The sequence below is a fragment of the Loxodonta africana genome, chromosome 11 (genome assembly GCF_030014295.1).
Source record: "Loxodonta africana isolate mLoxAfr1 chromosome 11, mLoxAfr1.hap2, whole genome shotgun sequence".
Lineage (NCBI taxonomy): Eukaryota > Metazoa > Chordata > Mammalia > Proboscidea > Elephantidae > Loxodonta > Loxodonta africana.
In genome coordinates, this window is record NC_087352.1 from 17,968,364 (window position 1) to 17,991,377 (window position 23,014).

Genomic DNA, 23,014 nt, shown 5'->3' on the forward strand with positions numbered 1-23,014 from the left:
CATATTTCGGGAGGACTCAATTCAATCCACAACATTGTGTGTGTGCGCCTGTTAGCCCAGCCTGAACCCCACAATGTAAAATGCCTCTCTTACTACAGACTTCCATCTAAGAATAGCAGCGGCCGGTGTCCCTTGCATGTGGAAGTTTCGTTTAGTGAACACTTGGTGAGGTCTGAGATCACCCCCATTTTACAGATGAGAACATTAATGTGCTTGCCCAAGGCCATGAAGCCAGTAGGTGGAGGAGTTGGGATTTGAACCCTGGCACTCAGGCCCCACCCCAGGTGTGAGTTCTTAGCCCTTGCGCTAGGCAGCCATTCACCTTGGCCAGTGGAGGTTAGCGGGAGAACCCCGGCCATTCAAAACCCCTCCTCTCCCCCTAGGTGAAGCCGCTGCTGCAGGTGACCCGGCAGGACGAGGTGCTGCAGGCGCGGGCCCAAGAGCTGCAGAAAGTGCAGGAGCTGCAGCAGCAGAGCGCCCGCCAGGTGGGCGAGCTCCAGGACCGGTTGGCGCAGGTGAGGGGCCGGGCCGTGCTTCTGGGGGTGTGGCCTGGGTGGAGCCAATGTGTGAGTGGGGAGGGGCTACAGGCTGAGCCCGAATGTGCTGAGGCTTTGGGGGAAGGAGCGAGAGGGTGGGGGCGGAGCCAAGGTGCACAGAATCTGGGTAGCGGGCAGGGCTGCATCTCCCACCTCCCCGCCCCAGAGGCCTGAAGGGACAGGAGAGACCTGGTGCTGCAGTTGAGGGCCATCCTGCGAGCACTGCCCTCTGACCCCCGATCCTTGTCCCCAGCTGGAGGAGGAGCGCACCCGCCTGGCGGAGCAGCTGCGGGCAGAGGCGGAGCTCTGCAGTGAGGCTGAGGAGATGCGGGGGCGGCTGGCGGCCCGCAAGCAGGAGCTGGAACTGGTGGTGACCGAGCTGGAGACCCGCGTGGGGGAGGAGGAGGAGTGTAGCCGCCAGCTCCAGACGGAGAAGAAGAGGCTGCAGCAGCACATACAGGTCTGCCCTACCTCTGCCCACCAGGCATCCTCCCCCACCCTTTACCCCCTCTGTGTCCTCACCCACCTTCACTTCTGCACAGCCAGGTCCCATTTAGTTATGAATTTGCAGAAACCAGCCCAAGGAATAGTTTTTGTGTTCAGATAATGGGAAAGTCCTGAATGGGCAAGCTTCAGGCATGGTTGGATCAAGGTGTTCAAGTGGTGTCCTCAGCACTCTACTGCCATCTCCATCTCCCACCTCCATTTGCCTCCATACTGCTACATTCCCAGGCAGTCTGCCTTCCCGTGGTTCCCTATCCCCCAAGCAACTGCTCTGAGCTTGTGTCTTACCAGCTTGACTCCCCCACTGGAGAGGGTGTTTGTATCAAAAGTCCCAAACAGAGTTCTGGGGCCGACTCTCTGGCTGGGCTTGGATAAATTCATTTATTCATTCACCCTCCAAACAACTCCTCGGTGATGCGATTATTTCCATTACATGACTTTAACATGTCTACGTAAACATGACTTTACTGTTCCATGGTCTTCATCAGTATAACTCTCCTAATCTTAGAAAATTCTTGCCCAGGAAAAGTTGCAATTTATTGTTCATTTCAGGAATTTCTTGAAAACTCATTGGTTAATCATTGAACCAAAAAAAAAAAAAAAAAGTAATATTAATTACAATAAAAACCAAAAAATCAAACCCAGTGCCGTCAAGTCGATTCGGACTCATAGCGACCCTATAGGACAGAGTAGAGCCGCCCCATAGAGTTTCCAAGGAGCACCTGGTGGATTCAAACTGCCCACCCTTTGGTTAGCAGCTGTAGCACTTAACCACTACACCAGCAGGGTTTCCATTAATTACAGTAGATAACTTTAATAATAACAGATAACTTTCATTATGGTAACAACAATAACATAAGTTTAATAATAACGATAACAGGTAACTTTAATAATAGTAACACAACCTAATAATAATAGTAAAAATTGTTGCCGTTGAGTCGATTACGACTCACAGTGGCATAAACTGCACTTGACTACTAACCTAAAGGTTGGCTGTTCGAACCCACCCAGCAGCACCACAGGAGAAAGACCTGACAATCTGCTTCCATAAAAATTACAGTCAAGAAAACCCTATGGAGCAGTTCTACTCTGTAACATGTGGGGTTGCAATAAATAATAATACTAGATAACTTTAAAAATAATAGATTAATAATAACACAGCTTTGGTAATAATAAGAGAAGATAACGTTAATAATAGTAGATAACTAATAATAATATAATGATAATAATAATCAGTAATAATAACAATAATAGTAGATAACTTTAGTAATAACAATAGTAATAGCAGATAACTTTCATCTAATGTCTTCTGTGTGTGCCAGGCACTGTTTTAAGCACTGAGCATGTATACACTCATGGAATCCTTCCAACAACTATGTGGGGTAGATATACTGCTATCATCTCCATTTTTCAAAAAAGGAAACTGAGGCACAGAGAGGTGAACTGACTTGCCCACAGTCACCCAGCTAGTAAGTGGCAGAGCCAGGATTTGAACCCAGGCACTCCGGGTTCCATATTCTGGGCTTCAAATCTCACAAATGTTCACTGAGCCTCTACCAGGTGCCAGGCGGTGTTCTAGGCACTGGGGACACAGCAGCCTATAAAACCAGCAAAGCCCAGCCCCAGTAGAGCTTATGTTTAGTGGAAGGGATAGACGGCGAATGATAGGCCTATCTCAGACCCTCGCCTTGTCCGATTGGCCAAGCCTGAGTCATGCCCACACTGGAGGCAGGGCATAGGGCCAACCCCACCAAAGCTACCTCCTGGAGGAGGCATTCCCAAAAAGAAAATCATATTGTCAAATGTTTGCCAAACAAACATTTTAAAATGTCTCCCATATCCCCCTTTCCCCGGAGCCAGACCATATGCTGGTGAAACCAAGAATACAAGATCACCTAGAAGGAGGTCGGTCTGCCTTCCAGGGTTCTCAGTCTGGTGGGAGAGAAATTCAGGGTCCTCAGTGGTATGTGCCTTAATGGAGGAAGCCCAGACACAGTGCAGGATCCCAGGGGTGGGAAGGACTTTCTCTGCTTGAGGGGCTGGAGGGCTTCCTAAAGGAGGTGAATGTTGGGGCATTGTAGGAAGCATAGGAGTTTTGTCAGACAGCAAAGGAAGAGAAAGTTATCCAAGGTAGAAGGAACAGTGTGTAAAGATCAGGAAGTCTCCTGTTGAGATCTTCTCCCCCAACCCCATGCCCAGGCCTGAGAGAGAACCTGTTTGTCCCACGAGTGCAGCCAACCCAGACTGAAGTCTGGAGAGGAAAATCCAGTCCTGGGTGGGAATCTCTTCTCCTCCCTGAAGCAGTTATAAACAGGTTATGTCACCTCACTGAGCCTCAGTTTTCTTCTCTGTAAAGTGCAGACACCCCAGCCCGCAGTCCCACCTCCCCACCACACAGTCCCTCTGGCTCCCAGCTTCTGGGTCCTCACCCCTGCCTCTTCCCCATTCCAGGAGCTGGAGACCCACCTGGAGGCTGAGGAGGGAGCACGGCAGAAGCTGCAGCTGGAGAAGGTGACAACAGAGGCAAAGCTGAAGAAGTTCCAGGAGGACCTGCTGCACTTGGAAGATCAGAATGCCAAGCTCGGCAAGGTCGGTGGGTTGTGGGCTACCAGGCAGGGTAGTCGGTGCTTTGGTGGGTGTGTGGGTGTATTAGGGTGCTCTAGATTTAGTGTCCAGGCTGTTGGCCTTTTTCCTAACTGCCTTATTTAGATATGGTTCACATACCATACAGTTCACCTGTTTAAAGTGTGCAATTCAGTGGTTTTTAGTATATTCACAGATGTGTGCAACCATCACCATAGTCTGTTGTAGAACATTTCCATCACCTCAAAAAGAAATCATGTACTCTTTGGCTATCATCTATCTGTCTCCCTAGGTTCCTCCTCCCCCACTCCTAGAAACTACTAATCGCTTTCTGAATTTATAGATCTCCCTGTCCGGGACATTTCATATAAGTGGGATCATATATGTAGTCTTTTGTGACTGGCTTCTTTCACTCAACATGTTTTTGAGGTTCATCTGTTTCGTAGCATATATCAGTACTTCATTCCTCTTTATGGCTAAGTGATGCTCCATTGTCCGGATAAACCACATTTTGTTTATCCATTCTGTAGCAGATGGACATTTATGTTGTTGCAGGCTGTGGTTTGCAGATTTTTGTTGTTGTTGAGAATATACACAGCACAGCATATACCAATTATTTCTACGTGTATAATTCAGTGACATGGGTTATATCCTTCAAGTTGTACAACCATTCTCACCCTCCTTTTCTGAATCGTTCCTCCTCCACTGACATAAACTCACGGCCCCAAAGTTTTCTCTCTGATCTTCCCAGTTGCTGTTGTCAACTTGATCCCATATAGATAGTTCTTTAAAAGAACACAATGCTCCAGGAGGGTATTCTTTAGTAATTAAGCTAAACTATTGTTTTTTTTTTGTTTGGTTTTAAGAAGACTTCAGGGGAGATTTTTGGCTTAAGGTGTAAGGTTTCAAGATTATCTCAAGGCAGTAGTTTTGGGGGTTTGTCCAGCCTCCATGGCTCTGGAAAGTCTGAATTCCCTGAGAATATGAAATTCTATTCCACATTTTATCTCCTTTTGGTCAGGACTCTTCTATAGGATTCTTTGATCAGATTTTTCTTTACTTTTAGACATTCACCAATGGGTCGGCCACTGATTTTGAAGCAGTCACAGACCTAGCACAGGTTCAGTGAGTGGAGAATTAGTCTTTGGATGGGGGCGCAGCAAAGTATTCACCAGCATCTTTAATCCCCTGTAGAGAGGACTGGACTAGACAATGGGATTATGGCACTGAACTAACTAGAAAAGTGTTTATGCCATCAAAGTGGAGTGGGGGAAAGAGATTCTAAACAAGTCACCACAGGAAATAACTATGATTATGTATTGTGACTTAACTGTAAACTGTATCAGAAAAGAACAGGGAAATATGGGAAGGGATCCCTGACCTGTTTCGGGGTGGTCAGGAAAGGCTACTTTAAGGCAGTGATGCCTGAGTCGAGAGCTCAAGGAAACATAGGAGTTTTCTAGAATATTCCTTTGGTGCAACAGCCAGGAACAGGAGAGCAGGAGAATTGGGGGGGGAACTGAAAGAAGGCCAAGATGGCTGAGTAGGGAATGCCAGAGAGAGAATGGGATGAGGTGAGGCAGGAGACATTAGCCTGGTGAAGAGGGTAGTAGAGAGTTTTCCCAGGAAAGCTTTCAGTATGTGCAAAGGCCCTGAGGCAGTTGGAATCTAGTGGATCTTAGGAACTTGACTTTGTGTTGCTTTCTTTCTGTTTTCTGAGTCCTTTTCTATGTTGTGTGTCTGTGTGGTGGTAACAAGCCTAATGGTAAAGAATTGGTGTCCACTCTATAGAAAGAGCTCCTAGAAATCAATAAGCAAAAGCTAAATAGCCAGAAGGAAAATGGGCAAAGAAGATGAGCAGGGAATCTGCGAAGGATCAGTGGCAAATAAAAGCTCCTGACCCAGCCCCTGGCCCTCACTTTTCTGCCACCTCACAGGAACGGAAGCTGCTGGAGGAACGTCTGGCTGAGTTCTCATCCCAGGCGACTGAAGAGGAGGAGAAGGTGAAGAGCCTCAATAAACTACGGCTCAAATACGAGGCCACGATTGCAGACATGGAAGGTGAGTACACACCTGCCTGGGGGGGACCTGTGGGGATCTGTGCACATTCTGGTGGGGAACCTCGGGCAGGCCTCATGTGCCATGGGGCCTCAGTGGCCCTGCCTGTTAATTGGGGACAGGAAGGAAAGCTTGGGGTGGATTGTGTGTCCTTTCAGCCTTTAGGTGCCTTCTGTCTCTAAATCCAGTTCTCTTTCCTTTGGTGTCTTGTGTTTCTCTAGCCCTCTTTCTCTCTGACTGTCGCTTTCTGCTAACTCTGTTTCAGATACATTTTTTTTTCTCTGTCCTTTGCTGTTGATGCAGAATCAGAATGAAACAGGGAAGGGGAGCAAGGAGGAGGCTGGGGAGGAGGCAGAGCTGACAGAGAGGAAAAGATGGGGCAGAGAGAGTCAGGCAGCAGTCAGCATGGGGGTGGTTGGGGTGAGGGGAGAAGACAGTACCTGGGGGCTGGCCCAGGGTTTAAGGCAACGGTGGGGCTGTTCCAGAGATGGGGAAGCCAGGAGGGGAAGCAGGTTTTGTAGAACTTGCCGAGCTCCGCCTTATCCATGGTGAGTCCTGGGGTCTTCACAGAAGCTATTGAGTGTGTGGGTCTGGAGCCTTCATGTGTGGCCTCCATTCCCTGCTGCAGACCGCCTACGGAAGGAGGAGAAGGGCCGCCAGGAACTGGAGAAGCTGAAGCGGCGGATGGACGGCGAGAGCTCGGAGCTGCAGGAGCAGATGGTGGAGCATAAGCAGCGGGCAGAGGAGCTGCGGGTCCAGCTGGACCGCAAGGAGGAGGAGCTGCAGGCAGCCCTGGCCAGGTGCAGGAGGGAGTGGGCCTGGCGAGGCAAGCAGGACAGGTACACAGCCTGCCAGGGCGAGCAGTGCGGGTGCACGGTCTGGCAGGTGCATGGCCTAGTGAGGCGAGCAGTATGGGTGCACAGCTTGCCGGGATTAACAGTATGGGTGCACAACCCCTGCAGCAAACAGTGCAGGCACACAGCCTGCCCAGGGTGAGTAGTATGGGTGCACGGCCTGGGGGGTGCACGGCTCAGTAAGGTGAGCAGTGCGGGCACACGGCCTGCTGCTGTTGGGGGTGCCCCAGTCACACCCTCCTGGGCACAAACCCCAGCTGCTCACCAGCCTGACTTTGGCTAAGCCACGCCTCCTCTGAGCCTCAGTGTCCCCTTCTGTCAAATGCAGATAACAAACATTCTGAGCCTACCAGGCTGATGGAAAAGTGCAGCAAGGTCCTGTGTGTGCAATAGTTTGCACAGTGCCCAGCGCATAAGAGGGGCAAGAAAGTACTCTTTCTCCTATTCTCCCTGCTCAGCCTCCCCCCTCTAAAGAGCCCAATAGCAGCTGTGAGTTGACAAGTGGCCTGGCTATGTTAGGAATAATTATAATGACAGTAATTCACCATCACTGGGCACCTGCTGTGTGCCAGAGGAGACTGGGTGGTTAATGAACTCAACTGCTAACAGAAAGGCTGGAGGTTCAAGTCCACCCAAGGCACCTCAGGAGAAAGGCCTAGTGAGCCACTTCCAAAAAAATCAGCCACTGAAAGCCCTATGGAGCACAGGTCTACTCTGACACACGCGAGGTCACCGTTAGTTGGAGTCGACTCTGTGGCAACAGGACTGGTACTGTGTGCCAGGTGTGGCGTTCAGTATTTCACAAGCTTTTTATGCACTGTGCTTCAACCCATCTTAGATGTCAGTGATAATAAATCAATTTCAGAGAAGTTAAAATAGGGAAAGATACACGTCTTGGAAGTCATGGAACGTGTGTATGTGTGCACACAATGTTAAGAACATGCACCCTTGAGCTTGGCTTCGGGGTTCGAATCCTGTCTTCTCCCCTTCCTGGCTGTGTGACCTTACCCAACTGATGTAACTTCTCTAGCCTCAGTTTCCTTAACTATAAAATGGGAGTGAATTTAAAAGTTGCCCCTTGGGTTAGTGTGAGGATTGAATAAGAAAGTGCTCATAAAATGCTTGGCACACAACTCTTCAGACATGGATTGGACTGGACAATGGGTTGGAGAGGGATATTGGTGAAGAGTGAGCTTCTTGGATCAGGTGGACACTTGAGACTATGTTGGCATCTCCTGCCTGGAGGGGAGCTGAGAGGGTGGAGGGGATTAGAAGCTGGCGAAAAGGACACGAAAAGAGAGAGTGGAGGGAGAGAGCAGACTGTCTCATTGGGGGGAGAGTAATTGGGAGTGTGTAGCAAGGTATATATGGGTTTTTGTGTGAGAGACTGACTTGATTTGTAAACTTTCACTTAAAGCACAATAAAAATTATTTAAAAAAAAAATGCTTGGCACACCCTAAGCCCACAATAAATGCAGGGTGTTTTCATTACCACTTTACATTATTGTTCTTGTTTTTTTTTTTTTTTAATTGAGATAAAATTAACCATTTTAAATTGAACGGTTCAGTGTCATTTAGTACATTCACAGTGTTGTGCAACCATCACCATTGTGTAGTTTTAAAATATTTTCATCCCCCCAAAATAAAACCTCATACCCATTAGCAGTCATTCTCCACTCCCCTCCCATCCCCTCCAATGCTGTTGAGTCCGTTTTGACTCACAGTGACTCCATGTGTTACAGAATAGAACTGTGCTCCATAGGGTTTTCTTGGCTATAATCTTTACAGCAGCGGATCACCAGGCCTTTTCTCCGCAGTGCTCCTGTGTGGGTTCGAACTGCCAACTTTTGGGTTAATAGCTGAGCACAAATTGTACACGCCACCCCAGGACCTCCCCATCCTCTAGGCAACCACTAATCTACTTTCTGTCTCTGTGAATTTATCTAATCTGGGCATTTCATATAAATGGGATTATAAGATACATGGCCTTTTGTGCTCTTGTTATTATTTTTATTACCATCCGCACAGTCACTCTGTGAAGTGAGGTATTCATCTCCTCTTCACAGACCAGGAACCTGACTTTGAAAGAGGCAAAGTCACTTTCCAGGGTCACACCATAAGCAGCAGAGTATGGGATACAAACCCAGGTCTGCATGGCTCCTGGGGTGATTTAACCTCCAGTCAATACCACCCTTTGATTGAGCTTCTTTTTGCAGTGACCCTGCACAGAAGGACGAGAGACTGGGTCCCATAGTGGTCACCAGCAGGGACTCTGGGGTCAGCTCTGCCACTCCTTGGCCATGCAACCTGGGCAAGTGATTTCCCCTCTCTGTGCCTGAGTTGGAGCCTTGGTGGTGCAGTGGTTAAGCTCTCAGCTGCTAACTGAAAAGTCAGCAGTTCAAACCCACGAGCTGCTCCACAGGAGAAAGATGTGGCAGTCTGCTTCCCTAAAGATTTATAGCCTTAGAAACCCTATGGGACAGCTCTACTCTGTCCTATAGGGTTAATATGAGTCAGAACTGACTCAACAACAGACGGGTTTGGTTTTTTTGGTTTGATGCCTCAGTTTCCTCATTTGGTATAAGGATTAAGTGAGCCGATAGAGGTAGAGGGCTTGCATGTGGCAGGAACCCAGGAAGTGTCAGCTGGGGTTATTGTTGGTGCCATTCCCATTTTACAGCTGAGAAAAACGAGAGTCTGAGTAGTGGTGTCACTTGCCCAAGAGCAGAGCCAAGATTTGAACCCTGGACTGGTTACCCCTGGAGCTCCCCAGGAGTCCCATCCCTCACCCCTGCCTGCCCCTGTACCAACTTCATGTTCTTGTCAACCCCCAGAGCGGTGGAGGAAGGTGGGGCGCGAGCCCAGCTGCTGAAATCCCTACGGGAGGCTCAGGCAGGACTGGCCGAGTCCCAGGAGGACCTGGAGGCGGAGCGCGCAGCCAGGGCCAAGGCAGAGAAGCAGCGCCGGGACCTGGGTGAGGAATTGGAGGCACTGCGGAGTGAACTGGAGGACACGCTAGACTCCACCAACGCACAACAGGAGCTCCGGTGAGGCCAGGCTGCCCAGGCAGGAGGAGGGCTGGGGTGGCAGAGGGCCTTGAACACAAGGGTCTCCATTTACACCATGGTTTAGTCATCCAACAACTGTGTTATTTTCGTTTTTTTTTTTTTTTCTGATGTTGTTATTGTTGTGAACATACACAGCAGAATATACACCAATTCAGCAATTTCTACATGTACAATTCAGTGATATTGACTACAGTCTTCAAGTTATACAACCATCCTCACCCTCCTTTTCCGAGTTGTTCCTCCTCCATTAACATAAACTCACTGCCCCCTAAGCTTCCTATCTAATCTTTCGAGTTACTCTTGTCACTTTGATACCATATAGATAGTTCTTTAAAAGGCGAACATTCTTAATTTAGTTTTTGTTTTTTTAAATCATTTCTTTTTTTTATTGTGATAGAAATGTGTATAACAAGAAAGTGTTCACGGTGGTGGCTGAACAACATGTCGGACCCAATTAATGTCACTGAACTAACTGTACACGTGAAGGTTGTTGAAAAGGCAAATGTTTTGTTACCTACATATGTACTACAAAAAAAGGTACTCTATGGGGTGCAGTTCTACTCTGAAACACACAGGGTCACCATGAGTTAGGATCCACTTGAAAAAAAAAATATATATATATACATATACATAACAAAACATTTACCATTTCAACACTTTTTACATGTACAATTGAGTAACATTAATTACAGTCAGTGTATTGCTCAGCCGTCACCACTATCCGTTTCCAAATTTTTCCATCACCCCAAACAAATTCGGTGCCCCCCAATTAATGACTCCTGCTTTTTCCCCACTCCCCACCCCGATAAAAGAAATTAAAAAAAAAAAAAAAAAAACTATTGCTGTCAAGTCCATTCCAACTCAGAGCAACCCTGTAGGACAGAGTAGAACTGCCCCAAAGGGTTTCCAAGGAGCAGCTGGTGGATTCAATTGCTGACCTTTTGGTTGGCAGTCGTAGCTCTTAACCACTAGCCACTAATAAATTTTGGTGTCTATGCATTTGCCAAATTCTAGATATTTCCTGTAAGTGGGATCATGCAATATTTGTCCTTTTGCAGCCGACTTATTTCGCTCGGCACGATGTTTTTAAGGTTGATCTGTGTTGTGGCATGCATCAGGATTTCACTTCTCTTTATGGCTGAGTAATATTCCATTGTGTGGATGGGCCACATTTTGTTCATCCATTCATCCAGCATTTGTTTATTGAACACCAGCTCTGGACCCAGACCTGTTGCCATCAACTCTACTCTATAGGACAGGGTAGAACTGCGCCACAGGATTTCCAAGGCTGTAAATCTTTATGAAAGCAGACTACCACATCTTTCTCCTACAGAGCAGCTGGTGGGTTTGAACTGCCAACCTTTTGGTTAGCAGCCAAGCGCTTAAGCATGGCCCCACCAGGGCTTCTCTGCTCTGGGCTCGGCCTGGGCCTTACCGGGGGCAGAGATGGGTCAGACATGGTGTGGCCCTCAGGAGCTCCTGGTCGGCAGGAAGGTAGCCTCAGGCATAGACTCAATCCAGACCAGAGTTTGCTGTAATGGTGTAACAGGGCATTGGGGATGAAGAGAGAGGGCCCTAAATCAAGTCTATGGGAGGGGTATCCAGGAAGACTTCCCTGGAAGAGGTTTTGAAAGATGCGTAGGAGTTCACCCTTAAAGCCACACTCCTCCCACAACATCACTACTCAGATCCGTTGGGGAGTGTGGGGTGAGCGCCCCGTCCTTGGAGTGAACCAAGAAAAAAAGGCACAACCATCTCTCAGGCGCTCCCCCAAAGTGTCTGCCTTCCCTCAATTCTGAAATTTTGTTTTCTTCCTCCCCCAAATAAAAGATCCAAAAGGGAACAGGAAGTGACAGAGTTGAAGAAGGCTCTGGAGGAGGAGACAAGAACTCACGAGGTGGCGGTGCAGGAGCTGAGGCAGCGCCATGGCCAGGCCCTGGGGGAGCTGGCAGAGCAGCTGGAGCAGGCCCGGAGGGTGCGTGAGGGCAGGGTCCGTAGGGAGGGGGCCGGTGGGACACTGGTTGGAGGAGGTACCTCTGTCGAGTTCTAAGCCAGCCCATCTCTCTGGGATTCTTTCCTCACGCGTTCATGTCATTTCATCTTTCACTCAACAAGCATTAATTGAATGCGCACTGTGTTCCAGGCATGGTACTGGGGACAGGCAGCGAACCGAACAATCAAAACTCCCTATTCTTGTGGCACTAACGTTCTAGTGGGCAAGTGAGAGAGTAAATAGAATAAACCCACACATATTACAATGTTGGGGTGATAAGCTCTGTGGGAAAACAAGGAACAGGGAAAGGTGGGTCCGAGCACTAAGGGGATGTGGGTTGTAATTTTGAATAGAGTGACCACAAAAGAACTCTGAGAGAAGGTGACACCTGAGTAAAAAACTGAGGGAGGTAAGGGGGAGCCATGTGGGCATCAGAGGGAAGTGTGTGCCAGACAGAGGGAACAGCCAGTGCAAAGGCCCTGAGGTAGGAGGGTGCCTGGGTGTTTAAGGGACAGCGAGAAGGCCAGTGCGGCTGGACCAGAGTGCATGGTGGCAGGGGAGAGAGGAATGTGATCTCAGGACCCAGAAATAACTCCCCACAAGGGGTTCTTGTCCTGGTGGGGGAGGTAGATAAGGACACAAACACTCCTGGTGCTATGAGACGTGTGCCCAGTGGAAGTAGACAAGGCATTCTACAAGCCCAAAAGAGGCCCACGCTGCACCCTGGGGTCCCTGGCCTGGTGGATAGGTGAGGGGACACTTACAAACTTTTGCTCATCTCCCTGCCCCACCAGGGCAAAAGTGTGTGGGAGAAGACCCGGATGTCCCTGGAAGCCGAGGTGTCCGAGCTACGGGCAGAGCTGAGCAGCCTGCAGAGCACAAGGCAGGAGAGTGAGCAGCGGAGGCGCCGCCTGGAGTCCCAGCTGCAGGAGGTCCAGGGCCGGGCCGGTGACGGGGAGCGGGCACGGGTGGAGGCTGCCGAGAAGCTGCAGCGAGCCCAGGTGAGTGGAGCGGCAAGGGCTGGTTGGGGAGGAGGGTGGTCTCTGCTGCGTGGCCACTTGTGTGGCCACTTGTTGGCTAGTAAGAGTAATACTACTGAAAACATTTGTGATTAAGTTCTTATATATACTTACGTTTTCACTTCTCGTGGATATATACCTAGGAGCAGAATTGCTGGGTCATAGGGTGACTCTAAGGAGCCCTGGTGGGGCAATGGTTAAGTGCTCAGCTGCTAACTGAAAAGTCCGCAATTTGAACCTATCGGGCGGCCCCAGGGGAGAAAAGACCTAGTAATCTTCTCCCATAAAGATTACAGCCTAGGAAACCCTATGAGGCGGATCTACTATGTCACATGGGGTCACTATGAATCAAAAATCTACTTGACAGCGTTTAACAATAACAACAGGATAACTCTGTGTTTAACCTAAGGCATTAGGGTTTCAGTGGTAGAATTCTTGCCTTACCTGCGGGAGACCTAGGTTCGATTCCTGGCCAGTTCACCTCATTGCACCTCCACCACCCATCAGTGGAGGCTTGCGTGTTACCATGGTGCCGAACAAGTTTCACCAAGACTTCCAGACTAAGACAGACTAGAAAGAAAGTTCTCATAATTAACTTCCAAAAAATCAACCAATGAAAACCCATGGATCGCAACAATCTGATCGGCAACTGATCATAGGGATGGCTGAGGACCATTGTGCATGGGATCGCCATGAGGCAGGGGCCGGCTCTGTGGCAGCTAACAACATTTAACATTCTGAGACGCTGCCAGCATAGCGGTTGCTCCAGCGTGCATTCCTGCCAGCAGGGTGTGGTGGGGATTTGAGATGGAAAGAGAGGATGGGTTGGCTGGGTTGAAGCCCCGGTGGAGGGCTTCACCCCAATGCTCCACCTGCAGGCTGAGCTGGAGAATGTATCTGGGGCACTGAGCGAGGCCGAGTCCAGAGCCATCAGGCTGAGCAAGGAGCTGAGCAGCACCGAGGTCCAGCTGCACGATGCCCAGGTGACCCCAGGCCTGACCTTTGATCCCCCACCCCCCACACCAGCCCCCACCCTTCTCCTGACCCCAACTGACATCTGTTTTCCCTCTGTCTACAGGAACTGCTACAGGAGGAAACCAGGGCGAAGCTGGCCTTGGGGTCCCGGGTGCGAGCCCTGGAGTCTGAAGCCACTGGCCTGCGGGAGCAGCTGGAGGAGGAGGCAGCTGCCAGGGAACGGGCGGGGCGGGAGCTACAGGCAGCCCAGGCCCAGGTGAGCAGTCCAGGGGGACACCTGTACAGGAGACACCATCTCCTACCCTGCTCTCCCTGGGTCCCCCAGTTCAGGGACAGTGTCTTAGTTTGCTAGTGCTGCCATAACAAAAATTACGAGTGAGTGGTTTTGAAGAACAGGAATTTATTTCCTCATAGTTAAGGAGGCTCAACTACTAACTGGAAGGTTGGTGGTTTGAACCCACCCAGTGGTGCCATGGAAGAAAGGCCTGGCAATCTGCTTCTGTAAAGATGACAGCCAGGAAAACCCTCTGGAACTCAGTTCTCTGTGACTCATGGGTTAACTTGATAGCAATGGTTTTGGTTTTGGGAACACTAGAAGTCTAAATTCAGGGCATTAGCTCTAGGGGAAGGTCCTTCTTTGTCTCTTTCAGCTTCTAGTAGCTGCTGGAAATCCTTGCTATTCCTGGTCTTGTAGATGCATTTGCCTCTGTCATCTTTCTTCCCCTGTAGGTCTCTGTGTCTATTCTGCCCTTTTTATAAGACACCACTCAGAAGGGATTAGGTTTAGGACCCACCCTACTCCACTATGACCTCATTCACATAACCCCAAAAAAAAAAAAAAAACGTAAAAACCACTATTTTCAAACAGGGTCATGTCCACAGATATGGGGGTTAGGACTTCAGTATAACTTTGTGGGAGACACAATACAATTTATAACAGCCTCATTGTCCACCAAGTCATCCGGTCAAACCCCTGAGTGCTATTCTCACCCCCTCCCTCTGGTCACTCCCCACAGCCCTCCTGCCCTGGCACAGCCCTGTCGCCCCTCCTCTCTGTTCCCACAGCCCCCGCTGTGGTTCAGGCCTCATCTGAGATGAGGCTGAGGAACCTCATTGCAGCCTCTTCTCAAGCCTCCCAACCTCCAGTTTCTCCCCCCCCAGACTCAAAAGGATCTTTCTACACCCAGAGCTGGCCCTGCCTCTCCCCTGCTCACAGTTCTCTCAGGGTTCCCCAGGCCCCTCCCTGGACAGAACCTGTACCCCTCAGCCAGGCATTCGAGGCCATGCATTCTCCAGTCCTTCTTTTGTCTTCAGCTGTATTCATGTCTCATCTCTCTTCCACTTCACTTAGAAAAATCAACATCAGCCTCCTCTACACTGGAAGCCTCCTGAGCTTCCACAACCCTTCGTTCTCTTTTTGTCCTACGCCAATCACCCTGGGCAAGGACTTTTTGTGGTCGAGAGTCTTCTCACTAAACTCAGAGCTCTTTGAAGGTGGTACCCTATCAGAGTTAGATCTAAGTCCCCACCATCACCCAGCATAAAGCCTGGAATACAGTAAGCCTTGAAAAAAATGCCTGTTGAATGAATGAGTGATGAATGCATGCCTGAAAATATCCCCTCTCCAGCTGGCAGACTCCTACACACACCTCAAGACCCATCTCAAATGTCCTCTTCTCCAGGAAGCCTCTTCTAAATGTTCTAAACAGAATCCTACCCCTGTTTTGAACTCCCATGGCTCTCCTACTTCCTCTACCTTAGCCTCCATCACCCTGGCTGTGACTCTCAGTCTCCTCCATCAGACTGGGGATTCCCCAGGTAGAGTCTGGGTCTGATTCATCTCTGGGTCCTGGCAGAAGTAACTCTAACCCCCTAGAGGAGCCAAGACTCACAGTACTCATAACCTCAGCCCGCCTTTGAGGCAACGGGCCCTGTGGAATGATTCCTTTCTCTCTTCAGGCCTCAGTCTCCTCACCTTGGAAATGGGGACGCCACCAGCCCACACCTTGGTCATGACCATGACTGCCACTGACACTTTCCTCCCTCCTCCCAGCTCTCAGAGTGGCGGCGGCGCCAGGAGGAGGAAGCAGGGGCACTGGAGGCAGGGGAGGAGGCACGGCGCCGTGTAGCCCGTGAGGCTGAGGCTCTGACCCAGCGCCTGGCAGAAAAGACAGAGGCAGTGGAGCGGCTGGATCGGGGCCGCCGCCGGCTGCAACAGGAACTGGACGATGCCACCATGGATCTAGAGCAACAACGGCAGCTCGTGAGCACACTGGAGAAGAAGCAGCGCAAATTCGACCAGGTAGGGCACCTTGGTTTACCCAGCTGAGAAATCAGGGTGCTAATCTATGCTTCCCATGGTCATTGTGAGAAGTTGGTAATATGCAAGATGCTTCTTCCCTCTGATCCTCTGTAAAGTGGGATAATGAGAGGATAGCCATCCAGCCTGATTTCTGCCTGTTGTTCCAGCATAATTATTAGTAGCATTCCCTTTTACTCTCAAAAGTGTCCTGATTTGGTGACTGAACATTTTGATCAGAGATTCTCCAGAAGATGGATGAACCGCTGAAATTATTGCCCTGAGATAATCTTTAAACCTTAAGCCAAAAATATCCCCTGAAATCTTCTTAAAACCAAACAGTAGTTTAGCATAACTTGTCAGGAATGTCTGCCTTGTGCATCATGCTCTTTTAAGAACTATCTGTATGGAATAAAATTGGCAACAGCAACTTGAAAGATTAGATAGGGACCTTAGGGGCAGTGAGTTTATATTAATGGGGGAGAACAACTCAGAAAAAAGGTGAGAATGATTATACAACTCAAAGAATGTAATCAGTGTCACTAAGTGGTACATGTAGAAACTGTTGAATTGGTGTATATTTTGCTGTGAATATTCTTAGCAACAACAACAAAATTAATGAAATTAAAAAAAAAAAAAAGATGCTCTAGAAGAATCCCATTCAAAAGTGGGGAAAATGTAGAACAGAATGAAATTCTCATGGAATTCAGACTTTCTGAAGCCAGGGAGGCTGGATGAACCCCCAAAATTATTGCCTTGAGATCATCTTTAAACTTTAAACCAGGAATATCCCTGCAGTCTTCTTTTAACCAAATAGCAGTTTAGCTTAATTAATAAAGAGTGTCCGCTTTGAGCACTGTGTTCTTTTAAAGAACTACATGGGATCAAATGACAACAGCAACTCAAAAGGTCAGATAGGAAAGCTTAGGGGAAAGTGAATTTATATCACTGGGGGAGGAATAATTCAGAAAAGGAAGGTGGGAATAGATGCACGACTGGAAGAATGTGATCAGTGTCATTGAATTATACATGTGTAAATTGTTGAATTGGTGTATCTGCTGTGTATATTTTCAACAACAGTATAAAAAAAAAAGTGTCCTGGTTTGGATGATAAAATATAATAAGGACACTCTCTGAGTACCCCTGAGAGTACTTACAAGAATTAAATGAAATAACACATTTCACTTCTGCTGACTCACTGTGTACCTCAGGCAAGCTGCTTTTCCCGTCTCAGTCTTAGTTCACCCATCTAAAAAACGGGGATAATATTTACAGTTTTCAAATCTCTCCTGAAATAATCCTGTCTCTTCACTCATATCTGTCTTGTCCTAAAGCATATTTATCATAAAGTCCTTGTGTCGTAATTCCAATATCTAGATCATCTAAGGTCTGTTTCTATTGACTGATTTTTCTCTTAATTATGAGTCCTGTTCTCTTCCTTTTTCACATCTTGTAATTTTTATCGGTACCAGTCATTGTATCTAAAAAAAAAAAAAAAAGTAAAGGTTGAAGTATATTAAATATATATATAATTTTTTTCTACCACCACCACCACCCCAAGAGGAGGAAACACCCTTTCCTCTATTAGATATCTAGAGTGAGAGGTATAAGGAGCCATGGTGGCATAACAGTGAAATGCTCAACTGCCAACCAAAAGGTTGACGGTTTGAATCCACCCGGTGACTCCACGGGAGAAAGACCTGGTGATCTGCTTCTGTAAATATTACAGCCAAGAAAACCCTATGGAGCAGTTATATCCATCACATGGGGTTGCCATGAGTTGGAATAGACTCAGTGGCATCTGACAGCAACAACAGGGTAAGAGACTCATAAGTTTGATCCAATCAGGAGTTGAGCTGGTTTGGGACAGGGTTACAACTTTAATCCCTCTACCTTCCTCTTGTGTCCCTGCCTCTGTTTCTTTGTCTCTGTCTCTGGCTGCTCCCTGTTCCCATCCCCTTGTATACACCTTTCAGCTAATCTATTTCCCTCTACCCCATCTCCCTGAACTTGGAAGCTCCTGGCAGAGGAGAAGGCAGCTGTACTGCGAGTGGTGGAGGAACGTGAACGGGTCGAGGCAGAGGGCCGGGAACGTGAGGCTCGGGCCCTGGCACTGACACGGGCCCTGGAGGAGGAACAGGAGGCACGTGAGGAGCTGGAACGGCAGAACCGGGCACTGCGGGCCGAAATGGAGGCACTGCTGAGCAGCAAGGATGACGTCGGCAAGAGTGTGAGTGGGAAGGTTAAGGGCTCGAATACTAGCTCAAAAGTTGGTGGTGCGAATCCACCTACTGGCACCTCAAAGGTCACACAGCCTTCAAATGCCTCTGGAGCAGTTCTACTCTGCACACATTGGGGTTGACATGAGTCAGAATCAAAACAACAAGTATCTGAGTGGGGGGCTCCTGCTCCCCAAGACACACATTTGGGCACCCATGTGCACACACAGAATGTTGAGAGAGGTATACATACGTGTGTGCTCTCACACATAGCATGAAGATTACCGCCCATCAAAGTCATGTGTTCACATACAAACACAGATGACGAGGAGGGCTGCTCACCAAACATAGGAGTTCATGTACACGTGCATAGAGTGTGAGGAGAATCTTCCATCAAACACATATGTTCATACAAACACAGGCCATGAGAACTGCTCACCAAACATACACATTCATGTACATGTACACAGAACATGAAGAAAATTTTCTATCAGATACATGTTTTCATGCACATAGAGTATTTGGGATTTGAATTTATACCTCCATGAAAGGTCTGGGAACCCCTAAGCTGAGAAAAAAGTAGAAGTAAATAGTTGTGAATTGGTAATATCCTATAGAGTTTGGCATAAACCAACAACAGTCAGCTCTGGAAGTACATGCCTTCAACCCATTTCACACAGGATTCCTGAAGATGAAGCCCCAGTGAAGTGAGTTGACAATCCAAAATTACAAAACCCATGAGGAAATAATCCACCATGAGTGAGAGTCGGGTGACCTAACAAACACTTGAATTGGACTCTCAACAGCTTCAGAAAATAGAACTAAAATACACGGGATTATTAATAAAATGTTTTAGGATGACTGAGAATAAGATACATAGTAAGTAGGTGCTTGGTAGATGTTGAATGAATGAATGAACAAACAAATGAGTGAATGAACAAACTAGATGGGCATATCTACTTGATGTCTTCCCCTCCTCCATCAATGGAGGATCCTAGCCTGCCCCCTCCCTCAGTGACCCAGGTGCCCAGTGCTCAATCTCCCTCTCCACCAGGTACATGAGCTGGAACGAGCCCGCCGGGTGGCAGAACAGGCAGCCAGCGACCTGCGAACACAGGTGACAGAGCTGGAGGATGAGCTGACAGCAGCTGAGGACGCCAAGCTGCGCCTAGAGGTGACAATGCAGGCTCTCAAGGCACAGCACGAGCGGGACCTGCAGGGCCACGATGAGGCTGGTGAAGAGAGGCGCCGGCAATTGGCCAAGCAGGTACAGGCAGGCGGGAGGCCACGGAGTCCCAATTCAGGTCGGGTGTGGTCTGGTGCAGACAGCAGCAAGAGGGGCCTGAGGTCTCATCCACCCAGCTGCTACTCAGTGTTTCTACAAAAGGCCCTCCTGCTAGCCAGCCATCCTCCTTCCATGCACCCACACACATATCCTCTCCCCGACCCAGCCATCTACCTGTTGACCTACCCAATCATACATCATCCATCCACCAAACCATTCATCCACGCGTCTACCTCCTTCATCTACCGAACCGCCTTTCTACCACCTTTAAAGTTTGCTTCCAACTCACTTTATACCCATCCATCTGCCAGCTAACTCTGCAGTCAACCACTCACTCCTCCATCCACCCACTCATCTACCTACGCTGTCTCATTAACCACCTCATCCAGCCACCCATACGCAGCCTCTACACCAACTGATATTTATACCCATACAACCAACCCTGAATCCAACTACTCCTCCATCTATCCAACTACTTCTCCATCTATTCAGCAATCTTATCTACCACAGCCTCTCCCTCAACCCACTTGCATCAAACCTTGCATCCAACCACTCCTCCATCACCCAACTATTCAACTACCTACCTCCCCATCTACTCAACCACCTCATCCACTCAACCACCCACTACACAGCTTCTGCACCAACTCACCCTTACACCCAGCTACCCACCCACCAACCCTGCATGCAACTGCCCCTCCATCTACCCAACCACCCATCTACCTCCACCATCTCCTCAACCACCCCAACCACCCTAACCACTCCAATCACTCATCCACCCACCACACAGCCTCTCCCCAAACCCACAGTACATTCAACCCTGAATCAACAACTCTTCCATCCACTAGCCAGCCCCTTCCAGTCAACTTCCTCTCCCCAAGCCAACTACTTCTCTGTGTATACAGCCTCTCCATACCCCTCTCCATCCATCCTCCTCTCCACAACCCAACTACTCCCCAGTGTACCCAGCCCCTCCATAAAAAACCCAACCCAGTGCCATCGAGTCGATTCCGACTCATAGCAACCCTATAGGACAGAGTAGAACTGCCCCATAGAGTTTCCAAGTAGCGCCTGGCAGATTCCAACTGCTGACCCTTTGGTTACCAGCCCCCAGATAACCCCTGTACTGCTCATCTCCACTCCCCTTCACCCGCATCCTACTCTCTGATTTACTCAGTCGTTCATCTGCTTCCTTCTGTGTTCCATCACTCCCTCCCTTTCTATACTATTCACTCATTGTTTACTCAACAAGGAGTGGATGTTCGGTGGTCTTCAGTGGGCAGGGCCCTCTACTGGGTGATGAGTACTGAACATGGAAGGGGCTGTGAGTGTCAGAAAGACCCCCCTGGGGCAACACAGGCAACAGACTGAAGGGGGTGAGACTGAAAGCTGGGAGGCGGGGAAGTAGAGAGAAACAGGTGATCCATGGCCAGGGGTCCCTGGGTGTTTTTCATCTCCCCTGGTCCCATTGATACAGCCATAGCTGAGTGTCCTAGACTTTGTCGTGGGGGTCCTGGGGAGCCATTAAAGGGTCAGTGTCAACTCTGCGTGCCAAAAGACCCCTCTCGAGCTGTGTGAGAATGGGCTGGAGAGAAGGCTGGAGCAAGGGGAGAGGAGGAGGCTTGAGCTGGGGCTATGGGGACTGATAGGAGGGGACGGGAGCATGTAGAGGTGGCGTGGGCATCCTATCCCCTGACCTGGTCCCTCTCGGCCTCCTGCCCCAGCTGAGGGACGCTGAGGTGGAGCGGGATGAGGAGCGGAAGCAGAGGGCCCTGGCTGTGGCCACCCGCAAGAAGCTGGAAGCAGAGCTGGAGGAGTTGAAGGCTCAGATGGAGACCGCTGGGCAGGGCAAGGAGGAGGCCGTGAAGCAGCTTCGCAAGATGCAGGTGAGGACGGGATGGGGCTTGGGCCAGGCTGGGGAGGGGAGGCTTCGAGTATTGCTGGAGCCCCCAGCATCACTTCAGGGCCTGAGACCAACTTAGACCCTGTCTCCTCGACCCCATGAGGAGCATCCAAATTAGTCAACACCTTTATAAATATCCATGATCCCTGGGTGGTGCAAATGGTTTGCACTGGACTAATAATCTAAGAAAGTCCTAACAACCTGCTTCCTCAAAGATTGTTGTTGTTGATAGTTGTTAGTTGCTGTTGAGTCAGTTCTGACTCACGGTGACCCTGTGTGTGTAGAGTAGAACTCCTCCATAAGGTTTTCAAGGTTGTGACCTTTCTGAAGCAGATCGACAGGCCTTACTTCTGAGGCATCTCTGGGTGAGTTTGAACCACCAACCTTTCAGTTAGTCGTCCAGCACTTAATGATTTGCGCCACCGAGGTGCACTCCTCGAAGATTACAGACAAGAAAACCCTATGAAGCAGTTCTACTCTGGCACGTGATGTCACCATGAGTCAGAATCAACTCGACGGCATCGGGTGTGGTTTTCGTTTATAAACATCCATGTTGCAAATACTTATTCGGTTCTTTTCTGTTTTATTTACCTTATTTAAAGTGTTTAATTTTTAAGTCCAATTTCCTCACTTTATTTTATTTTTGAAATGGAAGTACTTTAGCTGTTGTTTTCCTGATTATGAAAGTTATACCCAGTTTTTTTTTTTTTTTGAAAGTATAGAAATTTGCTGGCCACCAATCACATGTGGCTATTGACTATCTGAAATCTAGCTGGTCCAAATTGAGATGGCCTGTGTGTGAAATATGGAGTCCCTGGGTGGTGCTAACAGTTAAGTGCTTGGCTACTAACCAAAAGGTTGGTGGTCTGAATCCACCCAGAGGCAACTCGGAAGAAAGGCCTGGAGATCTGCTTCCGAAAAATCAGCCATTAAAAACCCTATGGAGCACAGCTCTACTCTGAGCTACATAGGGTCACCATGAGTTGGAGTCAAATCCACAGCAAACGGTTTTTAGTTCTTTTAATATTTTATTGTTATTAAGGTAAAAGTTTACACGACAAATTAGGTTCCCATTTAACAATTTCTACACAAATTATTCGGTGATATTGGTTACATTTTTCACAATGTGTTGTTATTCTCATTCATTCCATTCTGGCTGTACAATTCCCAGTACTGTAGTTTCCCTGCCCCCTTACCTTCTCATTTTTACATTAGAGTAATTTTTTACCATTTGGTCTCCTATAGTTGATTTGGCAACTGCTTTTTATAAGTAAAATATACATACTGGATTTCAAAGACCTTAGTACAAACAAAAGAATGTAGAATATCTCGTTAATTTTTATGTTGATTATAAATTGAAATAAGAATATTTTAGATATATTACACTCAATATAGATTTCAAATTAGTTTTGCCTGTTTTTTTGTTTTACTATTTTAACATTGTTGTTGTTAGGTGCCATCAAGTCTGTTCCAACTCATAGCAACCCCATTTGACAAAGTAGAACTGCCCCATAGGGTTTTCTTGGCTGTAATCTTTACGGGAGCAGATTGCCAGGCCTTTCCCCTACGGAGCCACTGGGTGGGTTCAAACCGCTAACCTTTTGGTTGGTTAGCAGCTGAGTGCTTAACCATTTGTACCACCAGGGCTCCTTTTTAGTGTGGCCACTAGAAAATTTAAAGCAACACACATGGCTCACATTATATTTCTATTGGGCTGCACT

The 23,014-nt window shown here is 48.4% G+C and overlaps 1 protein-coding gene across 1 annotated transcript in view; it reads left to right on the top strand.

Annotated features, from left to right (window-relative positions):
- MYH14 (myosin heavy chain 14) overlaps window positions 1–23,014 on the top strand; it is an 86,802-nt gene that overhangs the window by 54,717 nt on the left and 9,071 nt on the right. Inside the window, 14 exon segments of the mRNA XM_064294057.1 lie at window positions 384–515; window positions 790–996; window positions 3,492–3,629; window positions 5,561–5,684; window positions 6,310–6,481; window positions 9,370–9,582; window positions 11,434–11,578; window positions 12,391–12,597; window positions 13,494–13,598; window positions 13,694–13,846; window positions 15,644–15,892; window positions 17,907–18,119; window positions 19,163–19,375; window positions 21,115–21,276. Of these exon segments, the coding sequence (XP_064150127.1) occupies window positions 384–515; window positions 790–996; window positions 3,492–3,629; window positions 5,561–5,684; window positions 6,310–6,481; window positions 9,370–9,582; window positions 11,434–11,578; window positions 12,391–12,597; window positions 13,494–13,598; window positions 13,694–13,846; window positions 15,644–15,892; window positions 17,907–18,119; window positions 19,163–19,375; window positions 21,115–21,276 (2,433 nt within the window).